The sequence below is a fragment of the Salmo salar genome, chromosome ssa28, assembly GCF_905237065.1.
Source record: "Salmo salar chromosome ssa28, Ssal_v3.1, whole genome shotgun sequence".
NCBI classification, from domain to species: domain Eukaryota; kingdom Metazoa; phylum Chordata; class Actinopteri; order Salmoniformes; family Salmonidae; genus Salmo; species Salmo salar.
The window spans coordinates 13,324,128-13,336,003 of NC_059469.1; the positions used below are offsets into that span (position 1 = coordinate 13,324,128).

An 11,876-nucleotide genomic window follows, 5' to 3' on the forward strand; every position below is an offset into this window, starting at 1 on the left:
AGTATGATATGTTACGAATTCCTATTTGCTGTGGCTAACGTTAGCTAGGTGGCTTGGTGGCTAATGTTAATGTTAGCTACTGTAGGTGGCTAACGTTAGCTAGGCTAGGGGTTAGAGTTATGGGTTAATGTTAGGGTTAAGATTACCTAAAAAGTAGTAAGTAGTTGCTAAAGTTGTCCGTGATGAGATTCAAACACACAACCTTTGGGTTGCTACTCATCATCAAGCTTTGATTATTTGAATCAGCTGTGTAGTGCTAGGATACTAAAGATAGCCATAGAATTTTTCCAGTAATTGTATTCGAGGCCAATCTTTTTCTGATCACTCACAGCCAAAGCTATTAAAATGTTATATTCACCCAATGTCTGCCATGCTTCTGGATGACTTGATGACGTCGTCGCTGCTCGTGCTTGCTCCAGTTCACAGGCGTTATCGGCTCTGTAAAAGAGAAGGCAGTGACCACGAAACAGCGTATACGAACCTGAGTAGATTACGTTGAAAACGGGCGTCCATCTTGGAGGCAGTCTCCAGTCATGTCGTACCTCAATAGACATCCATTTGTGATGAGGTGTTAAGTAAAATCTGGTCCTGAGTGATATGCAAGTGCATGGAGAATGTTTCCTAGCTACAGTATTTGCATACAGATAGTCCCTCACAAGGGAGGGAGGGAGGGAAGGAAGGAGAGCAAAGAGAGAGGGATGCACAGAGGGAGAGAGAGGGTGAGAGAGGGATGGAATGAGGGAGAGAAAGGATTCTCCTCTGATGGTGACGCAGAAGAGCCTGTACATTCTATATTTAAACCTATTGATGTGTGCAAAGACACCCATTCGTTACCATAACCTTCAACTATGTACAGTACGCAAACCTAAACAAACACAGAGAGGGAGAGATAGAGAGAGGGGGGAGACGGAGGATGAGAGAGACAGAGAACAAAATAAAGAAAGAAAGAGAGAGAATGGGATAGAGAGAGAGAGAGTCAGAGAGACAGAGAGAAAGAGAGGGAGACTACAGTCTGCAGTGGTAGAACATATTTAGTGTTCAACTCAGCTCTTCTTGAGCTTGAGTCATCGTGAAATATGGATTATTGTTCAATTTTGCTGGGCTGTGATGCTTTTAAAAGTTGAATGACTGTCTGGTGTGGAATAAGAACAGGTTCTGAGAGGATGATCTGCAGTGAAATGACTTGGCAACACTTGAAAGCAGAAAATGGAGTGAGGTTCAATCTCAGCCAAACAACACAGGCTGTAGTTATTACTATTTTATTAAGAGCCTCGGCTATGGATTTATTTAACATTCAATAACACTGGAGTATTTTTCTCTCTCTCATCTTTCTTTTTCCAATAAACTGTGTAATGTTTAATGAAAGATGTTTGGTGATGGCACGCATGTGCCATATGGTATCTTTGGACTGTAAGCCACTTTACATGTAATTGGTCAATGGTCACACTGCAGTGGCCAAACGTAATAACAAGGAACTTGCATCTTGCTCTTCTCATTCACAAAGTCAAGCCAACACAGTCATAACAAAGGCCAGATACAGAATACTGTGTTCTCTCTATGGTCTGTGATTCAATTACATTCTAGTCCATGGAACTGTCTCTACTATCATCTATCAAGGTTGAGAAGCAGGAGATATATACAAAAATAGAATCAACAGTGCTATCTCTGCCATTGTCAATAACCCAACACTAGTCCACAAGAGGTTGAGGAACAGGTTGCATTTTATGCATCGTGGAACACTTATATTACATCTACAGTGCATTCGGAAAGTATTGAGACCCCTTGACTTTTTCCACATTTTGTTAGGTTAGAGCCTTATTTCTAAAAAGGAGCAAATAAAAAATGTTCCTCATCAATCTACACACAAAATCCCATAATGACGAAGCGCAAACAGGTTTTTAGAAAGGACTCTCAAACCATGAGAAACAAGATTCTCTGGTCTGATGAATCCAAGATTTCAACTCTTTGGACTGAATGCCAAGCGTCACGTCTGGAGGAAACCTGTCACCATTCCTACGGTGAAGCATGGTGGTGGCAGCATCATGCTGTGGGGATGTTTTTCAGCGGCAGGGACTGGGAGACTATTCAGGATCGAGGGAAAGATGAACGGAGCAAAGTACAGAGAGATCCTTGATGAAAACCTGCTCCAGAGTGCTCAGGATCTCAGACTGGGATGAAGGTTCACCTTCCAACAGGACAATGACCCTAAGCACACAGCCAAGGAAACGCAGGAGTGGCTTCAGGACAAGTCTCTGAATGTCCTTGAGTGGCCCAACCAGAGCCCGGACTTGAACCCGATCGAACATCTCTGGAGAGACCTGAAAATAGCTGTGCAGCGACGCTCCCCATCCAACCTGACTGAGAAGAATGGTATAAACTCACCAAATACAGGTGTGCCAAGCTTGTAGCGTCATACCCAAGAAGACTCGAGGCTGTAATCACTGCCAAAGGTGCTTCCAAAAAGTACTGAATAAAGGGTCTGAATACTTATGTGGATGTGATATTTCAGTTTTTTGTTTTTGCTGTGTCATCATGGGGTATTGTGTGTAGATCGATGAGGGAAAAAAACGATTTAATCTATTTTAGAGTAAGGCTGTAACGTAACAAAATGTGGAAAAAGTCAAGGGGTCTAAATACTTTCGGAATGCACTGTATATTAAATAAGAGAGGTATCTTTCTTGAAAATACACTGTGGCCTGGACTAGATGGGGCCCCAGCAAGGCAACATCACACACCCTGGGAGACGACCAGCTGGTGGGACACAGGACCATCTGTGGCTCTATTTACTCAAATGTGTGCGTGTGTGTGTGTCACGTTCATACAGTTCTGTACTAGTTTTGCAAACGTGGACACAGGCACACACGCACACACATCAAACTCACACAAACATGCTCAGTGAATGCCACCAAATGTAATCTCAATCCTCCACAGAGCCCTCTCACAAGTGGGCTTTACACTTAAGCTGCATTAACAAAGCACACTTTGGGAGTTGAAATACCCAAGCCATATGATTACAGGCCTGTCCACATGCCTAATAGACCATAAGACCCTTCACAGGGAGAGGAGTAGGTGGTCTTTGAAGCATTAACACAAGATATTCCCCTGCTGCTACGTTTTCCACATACAGAATTGCAAATGTGATTATCTGTTTGGCGAGTTAAGCTGTTGAAGCACTAAACCATGGTGAATGTTTGGCCTGTTCTAGCCTTAAATGAGCTCCAATTCACTTTACGTGACACTCCCCATAGTCTCTAATGAGATCTCAGGCCAACACACAGGCAGGTGTTGTGTTACTGTGTAGCCTTGTCTACACGCTTATAGTGCAGGGCTTAAAGCTCGTCTTCCCACCACTGAACTTGTAAACATATCGGTAGATAGGCTTCCCCCTTAAAAATCCAAGTAACACAAGAGCCCCAAAACAAACCTTGGAAACTTAGATTGGATGGGAGAGAGAGAAATCAAATCTTGATTTGACAAGTGACACAAATTGCCCCTCAAGCTGTTTGTCACAAATCACATGCTAAGCTACCCAGTGATGGGGATGGACTTTGGGTCCTCTGAAGGAACTGGTATTCCATAATCATAACTGCGAGTTCACATGCACAACATTGGGAGTAGTGGCCGTATGAAGGATAGATTCTGGGTATGGTTTTAGAGATAAACTGGCAATTCATTCTGTCCATTGGCTTCGTGCATGTTTGATCTTAAACGGCCATTTTGCATGAGACATGGTTCTACACTACCATGGCTATCATTAGCCTTCTTTATCTGTCCAGGGCCAAGGCTTGCCCAACAGCCAAGGTTGTTCATTCAGAAGGTGGATGTGAAATGATCAGCCTTACTGATGGACTACTAGAATGGAACACACCAACACCATCCCTGGCATAGTGAGGAGTCAGACCTTGCCCTGATTGAGCCTAAATAAAACCCCCATGTAATAAGTTATTTGTAGCAAGATGACCAATGAGCTTTTGAGTCTAAATGCAAGCGTGCTTCCTGTCCTTATCAATAAATCCAATGTCCACAAATCACATTGACTAGTTTATTTTATTAAAAAGACCAGGGTGCAAATATGAAATTAAAAAAAAATAAAGACAAGCATATAATTTAAGCATTTTTAATACAAACTTAATATAAACTCTCAGTCCCTCTTCACATGTAAGACACTGACTCAAAATACTTTTTTTATACTGTATTTTTATCAAGTATTGCACAATGTTGGTACAAAATTAATTTATACGATTACATTTGTCCATAATATAGCAAAATTGTTCAACTCTTAACAGAAAATACAACTCGTACACTTTGAATTCCAACACTAAGGAATACTATGTACACAATCTTTAGAATATTTGATGCATTTTAAAGATGATTTCTTTATCTTTAAAAAAACAAACATAACGAAAAGCTGCTGCAGCCATCACAGATCACTGGAGTAGTAAAAAGATATAAATGCAATACCATGTCATAGAAACAATATACTCTGATATCTTACAAACTCTGTACTAAATTATACAGTTAGAAAAAGACCAAGTAACCCCATGTAGTAGTGCCAATTCATAAAAATCAGCCATGTCTTACCACCTGTAAAATACTGTGAGGCCTGAACTTGAAGATTGTATTTGTAATTTTTTTTTGTTTTTTCTCATGTTATGGAGCATTTTTTGTTTTTCCCAACATAGTAAAAAAATTGTGCTTGGTTGGCAAAAAGGAAAAGAGAAACACAATGCATGTTGAATTTAAGTAACCAAGCTTGGACGCATTTGTACAACAAGCTTTAAGCAAAAAACTCAAGGGGGTAGAAGAAAAAAATAAAAAGACACCCTTGGGCACATGCTGCTTCACTGACTAGACAGAGCTCCTCAGAGGACCCTTGTCATGATTTCCTTGAAAGTCCAGTTCTTCTTAATGTGTGTGTTTTTCCTTCTCTTCGAGCCACCGTTGTCATTCATAAATAACATCACGTCGTCGTTTCAGGTTTAGTTAGCCATCACCGGCTGGAATTGCTGGTTCGAATACTGCATGTTGCCGAGACTGAAGTTCAGCCCATCCATGAGGGACTTGTCATTGAGTCCGCCGTAGGCCGCGAACACGTCAAAGGCATTGTTGTACTGCAGCGGGCTGAGTGCCCCCTCGCTGGGGAACACTCCACTGGGGCTCCCCTGACCCTGGAGGCTTGGAAACACAAACTCCTTAGCATTAGGAGAGAGTGCCGAGGCCTTCTGCTGCTGGCCCAGGCCGTACAGAGAGAGCATGGAGGTGGACATGGCTTTTTGCTTCAGCAGGGTGTTCACATTCAGCCCGAGGTTGTTGGTGGGGGAGGTGCGGGCCACCTTGTTGCAGTTTCCTCCGTTGCCGCCATTACCGTTGTTGCGGCCGGAGCTCTTCATCTTGGTGGAGCCGAACTTGGTGGCAGCAAAGGTGGCGGTGGTGAAGGTTATAGGCTGGGTGGAGCGTGGCATGAAGGAGGGGCTGACAGCCGCAGACTGCCCAAAGGGTGGTGAGGGAGAGCTGGACTCAGAACAGGCCCCAATAGGGTCACTGATGGGCATGAAGACCTGGGCCTCTGGGTTGAAGCTGTTCTTGATCTCCTTGTCCAGCTCGGACCCGTTGTTCTCATTGTTATCGTCCACGTACAATACCTTGACCGGTCCCTTCTCCCCAATCTGGTAGGACACCTCGAAGGGGTCAATCCACACACTAAGGTCCTGAGGGAGGTTATTCCGGACATCGTCAATGTCTAGGCCACTCTCCTTGGCTGCCTGCTCCACCACAGGGTCCACCTTCTCCCCTACGTGGATGCACCTGTACCCAGAGCCCTTATATGGCTTATCAGTGTACCAGTGGCCTTCATACTTCTTCTTCAGCTGCCTCTCGAGCTCCTCACCAAAGATGTTCACACGCCTTCTGGGGAGTTTGTTGTACAAATAGGAAATAATAAAGTTGAGGGCTACTTGGATTTCAAGCTGCATAGCTGCTTCACGGTTGCGGCAGGTTGTTTTTTCGTTATTGAGTTGGTATTCCTGAGTGTTGCAAAAACCTCCAAGGCAGTGGTAATCAGTTTGGGCTAAACAGGGACACTGATTAAGTGCTGGTTGCTGAAAAAGATATCCTTCCTTTCACAGGGTAGGGTTCCTAAACCTGGAATAAGAGGGAAGCGACATTAAACACTTAAAAATATATGCTATACAGCTAAATGTACTGTCCAGTAGTATAACTGCATATTCATTCAAGTAATATGTAGGAGTCCACCCATACAAAAAATAAATAAATGTATGCGCGCATGAATAAGTTACTTTGGATATGGTTTGCTAAATGGCATATATTATTTTAGCTCAGTTGGAAAGCTGTTGGCCTTATAAGCCTGATTGCATTTACAGTTCAGCCATTCACTTCCCTGTACACTGCATTGCTGTGTCTAGGAAGGCTGTACAACATAAGCAGTTATAAATAGGGCTGTGTTCCCCAGCGGTTTTCTAGCATTAGTGACAACTAAAGGCAAGCATAGTTGACCTCTGGACAATGGTGGCTCATGGCCCCTTTTAACGCAATTTAGCCAATGATCCGAGACATTGTATCCTCACCCGATATAATCTATTTGAGCAACAATCTGTACACTCACGTCCCCAATTCATTTGATATGATGAGATGGAAGAATAATATTGGTTAGTGATGGTAACAGGACAAACCGGGGACAAACATTGGCAAGAATGTAAGCGAGCAGCTGGTGATCTGAACTAGCTGCAATCGCAGAGAGCCTTGTTACGTAATCCTCATTGAATTTCTAATCACGACCATAGCTAGCTAGATGCCTATATTAGAAATGACTGGTAATACTAGCTATATCTATCTGAGATTATACGAATAGTCAAAACGTCCAATCCAAATCCTTATCATCACTTGAATCCAACCAATAACGTCGCTAGATAGCTTTAACGAAATGGTTAGCAAGCTACGCAACCAGGATGTGAAGGGGATGTAGGCTAAACTGCAGCTGGCATACCGGAGGTTTTAGCCTGATAAATACAGTGCAGGGGATTCACGCTCATCGGATAAGGTGTGTTGGCTTGCCCCAAATGTGCCCCTAATATCCTTTACGGTTGTTCAATTACCACCAAGGTAGCTAAAACGCTGGTTCTGGTTTTTAGCATAAATTAGACTGATTTATGGGTTTCTAGTTAGCCGTCTAGATATCACACTGTCGTTAGTTATAGAAGTTAACGCGTTAGCTAGTAGCTATCACGTTAACCAACCTAACGTTAGCTACCCAACCAAAACAAGACAGAGAATGCGGTCTAACGTTAGCTTGTCTCCAGAGATTTGACAAGCTAATGCTTAATTACTGCCTTACTAACGACTTATATTGTACTGATGAAGAGGATTATACTTACATTTAGAGTTAAACAAATTCACATCAGGTCCTTGCACTGTCTGAAGACCGATTGAATGACTTGCTAACGTAACAAAATAGGGAGACGGTTACTTCCTTCTTCTACAAAATCTTCTACTGCTGTAACTATAAATGGAAATGATTATTCCAGTAGAGTTATGTGGAGGTCAATTGGAGCTTTTGAATATATCTGTTATCTCTGAGATATGGCTAACTCCCTACTGCCTGGGAGTTTTTACAACTCTGCCCTTTAAATTGCGGACTGTCTTGTTTATATAGGTTGTACTCCGCCACGGACATAAAGTAGGCGGTGATATGGCTCTCAGAGGTCAACACCAAATAGCGCTATTCTATTGGCCAAACTCGTCTTTCGTCATTCGTGAACTACTTCATCTTACGTTCCAATTGTAGGTTCTGCAAGTCAGTCAATAGTAATGGTCTGTTACGGTAGTGGTAAGCTTTTCATGTTCATTGGGACTACATATTGTTGTCATAATGTTGAATGAAGATTGTTGAGATACTGAACATAAATAACTTATTTGGTGCTTTATGTACAATGAAAGTAGTAAATTGAAGAAAACTAATTTGTATAGCAAACCAACTGACACTGAGACGGGTTAGATATATTGACTCAAATATCAGAGACAATGATTTGTTGTAGTTGCTCTAATTATGGCCAAAGATTACGCGTGTATGATTATTTCGGAAATTCAATAAGCGTTGTGAGACGTTGTGCCAAAAAGTATGTAGAAAGGGAGAAGTAGTGCACAGACAGTTTGGCGGAAGGACATATGTCACCGTGTAGGAATTTGCTCTGTTCAAATCAAGTTGTTTTGGTCGCGGCCGCATATTTTGCAGATGTTATCGCAGGTGCTGCGAAACGCTCATGTTTCTAGCTCCGACAGTGAAGTAATACCTAACAATGCAAAATGTGTGTACAGCAGTAGTTATATAGGATGAACCTTGACTAGAATACAGTATATCACAGGAGGCTGCTAAGGGGAGGATCACTCATAATAATGGCCAGAACTGTGCGATTGGAATGGCATCAGACAGGTGGGAACCATGTGTTTGATGTATTTGATACCATTCCACTCATACTGCTCCAGCCAGTACCACTAGTCTGTCCTCCCCAGTTAAGGTGGCGCCAACCTCCTGTGCAGTATTGTAAATAACAATATGTTCTTAACTGACCTGCCTAGTTAAATAAAGGTTAAATAAAAAATTATATATATATATATATATATATATATATATATATATATATATATATATATATATACACACACATATGAAGTGGGTAAAACAGTATGTAAACATATTTAAAGTGACCAGTGTTCAATGACTATGTGCAGTGTCTTCAGAAAGTATTCATACACCTTGACTTATTCTACATTTTGTTGTGTTACTTCTAAAATCATAGTTTTAGACATTTTTGCAAATGTATTATAAATGAAATACAGAAATATCTCCTTTACATAAGTATTCACACACCTGAGTCAATGCATGTTAGAATCATCTTTGGCAGTGATTACAGCTTTGAGTCGTTCTGGGTAAGTCTAAGAGTTTTGCACACCTGGATTGTACACTATTTGCACATTATTCTTTTCAGAATAATATAGGCTCTGTCAAGTTGGTTGTTGATCATTGCTAGACAGCCATTTTCAAGTCTTGCCATAGATTTTCAAGCCGATTTAAGTGAAAACTGTAACTAGGCCACTCTGGAACAGTCAATGGTATCTTGGTAAGCAACTCCAGTGTATATTTGGCCTTGTGTTTTAGGTTATTGTCCTGCTGAAAGGTGAATTTGTCTCCCAGTGTCAATTGGAAAGCAGACTGAACCAGGATTTTCCTCTAGGATTTTGCCTGTGCATATCTCTGTTCCGCTTCTTTTTATCCTAAAAACCCCCTAGTCCTTTCCGATGACAAGCATACCCATATCATGATGCAGCCACCACCATGCTTGAAAATACGAAGAGTGGTACTCAGTGATGTGATGTGTTGGATTTGCCTCAAAGATAACACTTTGTATTCAGGACATAAAGTTCATTTCTTTGCCACATTTTGTGCAGTTTTATTTTAGTGCCTTGTTGCAAACAGGATGCATGTTTTTGGAATATTTTTATTCTGTACAGGCTACCTTCTTTTCACTCTGTCATTTAGGTTACTATTGTGGAGTAACTACAATGTTGTTGATCCATCCTCAGTTTTCTCCTATCGCAGCCATTCAACTCTGTAACTGTTTTAAAGTCACCATTGACCTCATGGTGAAATCCCTGAGCGGTTTCCTTCCACACCGACAACTAAGTTAGGAAGGATGCTTGTATCTTTGGAGTGACTGGGTGTATTGATACACCATCCAAAGTGTAATTAATAAATTCCCCATGCTCAAAGGGATATTCAATGTCAGATTTATTTAGATTTTTACCCATCTACCAATAGGTGCCCTTCTTTGCGAGGCATTGTAAAAACCTCCCTGGTCTTTGTGGTGGAATCTGTTTTTGAAATTCACTGCTCGACTGAGGGACCTTACAGATAATTGTATGTGTGGGGTATAGAGTTGAGGTAATCATTATTGCACATAGAGTTAGTCCATGCAACTTATTATGTGACTTGTTATGCTCATTTTTACTCCTGAACTTATCAAGGCTTGCTATAACAAAGGGTTTGAATACTCATTGACTCACGACTTTTCAGCTTTTGATTTTTTTATTAATTTGTAAAAATGTCAAAAAACGTAAATCCACTTTGACTTTATGGGATATTGTGTGTAGACCAGTGACACAAATGTTTTATTTTATCCACTTTAAATAGTCAAGGGGTGTGAATACTGAATGCACGGAGGGCAGCAATCTGTAAGGTGCAGGGTAGAGTACCGGGTGGTAGCCGGCTAGTAACAGTGACTAAGTTCAGGGCAGGGTACTGGGCTGAGGCCGGCTAGTTATGACTATTTAACAGTCTGATGGCCTGGAGATAGAAGCTGTTTTTCAATCTCTCTGTCCCAGCTGTGATGCACCTGTACTGTTTCCGCCTTCTAGATGGTAGCGAGGTGAACAATCCGTGGCTCGGGTGGCTAAGGTTCACTTATGTACTTGGATCATTGGCTGTACAGGCTGTAGAGCTTTCCAATGACATTTTGATATGCCTTGGCTTGTTGTGACTACTGATTGGGAAGCACGCTCTGAACTGTATACGCCCCTATCTGAAGTTACAGGGTTATACTGAACTCTCTTTCCTAAGCCTTAGGAGTGCAAGAGAGGAATGGATATTGTGAAATGAATGGACATTAGAGCAAAAGATGCAGATTGGGTCCTTGCTTAGCAAATAGGATATTATGTGTGAGTGTAACCTTTCACTGTTAAACAGTAGGCTAAAGTTCCTTAGGCTACCAGCTATAGCGTTTCCTATGATGAAACTTAGCTTTAAGGTCATGGTCTGTGGGACTGTGTGAGTGGTTTTGTTGCACAATGGCCCAGTTATGTCTGTCTGTCTATCTGTGGCTTTGTGCTCTTACAAAGCAGCTGTGTCGAGCTTAAGCTATTTCTCTCTCTCTCTGCTAGACCTAAGGTGTTTGACGTCACAGCCCACTCTTACCTAACATGGACTCCAGAGCTCTAGGTTTGCACAATAAACACAACACCGCATGAATGAATTATACAGTTGGGGAAAGGGAGGTTCAGGGGAGGGAGGGTGTGTTTTAGAGGGGAACAGATTTGAGACTGAATAGTATATCCTGCCCCAAATACCCAGACAAAAGGGGACAGAATGTTTCAGAAATGCTTGATTTGTTCAGCCTGTCCAACTCAGGGGATGGACGTTAATGCAGTGCAGACAGTAGTCTGGGAAAAGCAGCATGCTGTCGATTCAATACAGTATTAGAATTGATTATAATATGATTGACATTAATTTATAGTAGAGTGTCTGTTTTTTCAGCAACATGTTTTTCTGCTGCCTCAGGCAAAAAAACTAACAATTTGAGTATAAGGACTCGGGTAGATGAAAAGGGAAACGTTTTGATGTTTTTTCAGTCTCTCTCTATCCATCTCTCTCTCGCTCTCCCTCCCCCTATCTGCCCCTCTCTCTCCAGATTGGGTCTCTGTAGGGGTGAGAGATGAGTCCCACCAGGGAGGATCCTGTGTGATGAAGCCACGAAGAGACACTGCAAGAGCCGTTGGACACAGACCAAGGCCAATACTGTTGTTGTTCTTGTTTGCCCACAACATGGCTGCATTCAGGTTGTGAGTTGACCAAATACTGAATCAAGGCTATCTGTATGCTACAAATTACAGTATAAAGTATATACACTACAAAAAAAACAAAAGTATGTGGACACTTGCTCGTCGAACATCTCGTTCCAACATCATGGGCATAAATATGGAGTTGGTCCCCCCTTTGCTTCTATAACATCCTCCACTCTTCTGGGAAGGCTTTCCACTAGATGTTGGAACATTGCTACGGGGACTTGCTTCCATTCAGCCACAAGAGC

The 11,876-nt window shown here is 41.9% G+C and overlaps 1 protein-coding gene across 1 annotated transcript; it reads right to left on the reverse strand.

Annotated features, from left to right (window-relative positions):
• Positions 1 to 4,033: 4,033 nt before the first annotated feature.
• On the reverse strand, positions 4,034 to 7,674 carry LOC106589512 (protein Tob1). The gene is made up of 2 exons (XM_014179588.2): positions 7,392 to 7,674; positions 4,034 to 6,141 (listed from the first exon to the last, which is right to left on the reverse strand). The coding sequence occupies exon 2, from the start codon at positions 5,970 to 5,972 to the stop codon at positions 4,980 to 4,982; it is 993 nt and encodes a 330-aa protein (XP_014035063.1). The 5' UTR covers positions 5,973 to 6,141; positions 7,392 to 7,674; the 3' UTR covers positions 4,034 to 4,979.
• Between the last annotated feature and the right edge of the window lie 4,202 nt (positions 7,675 to 11,876).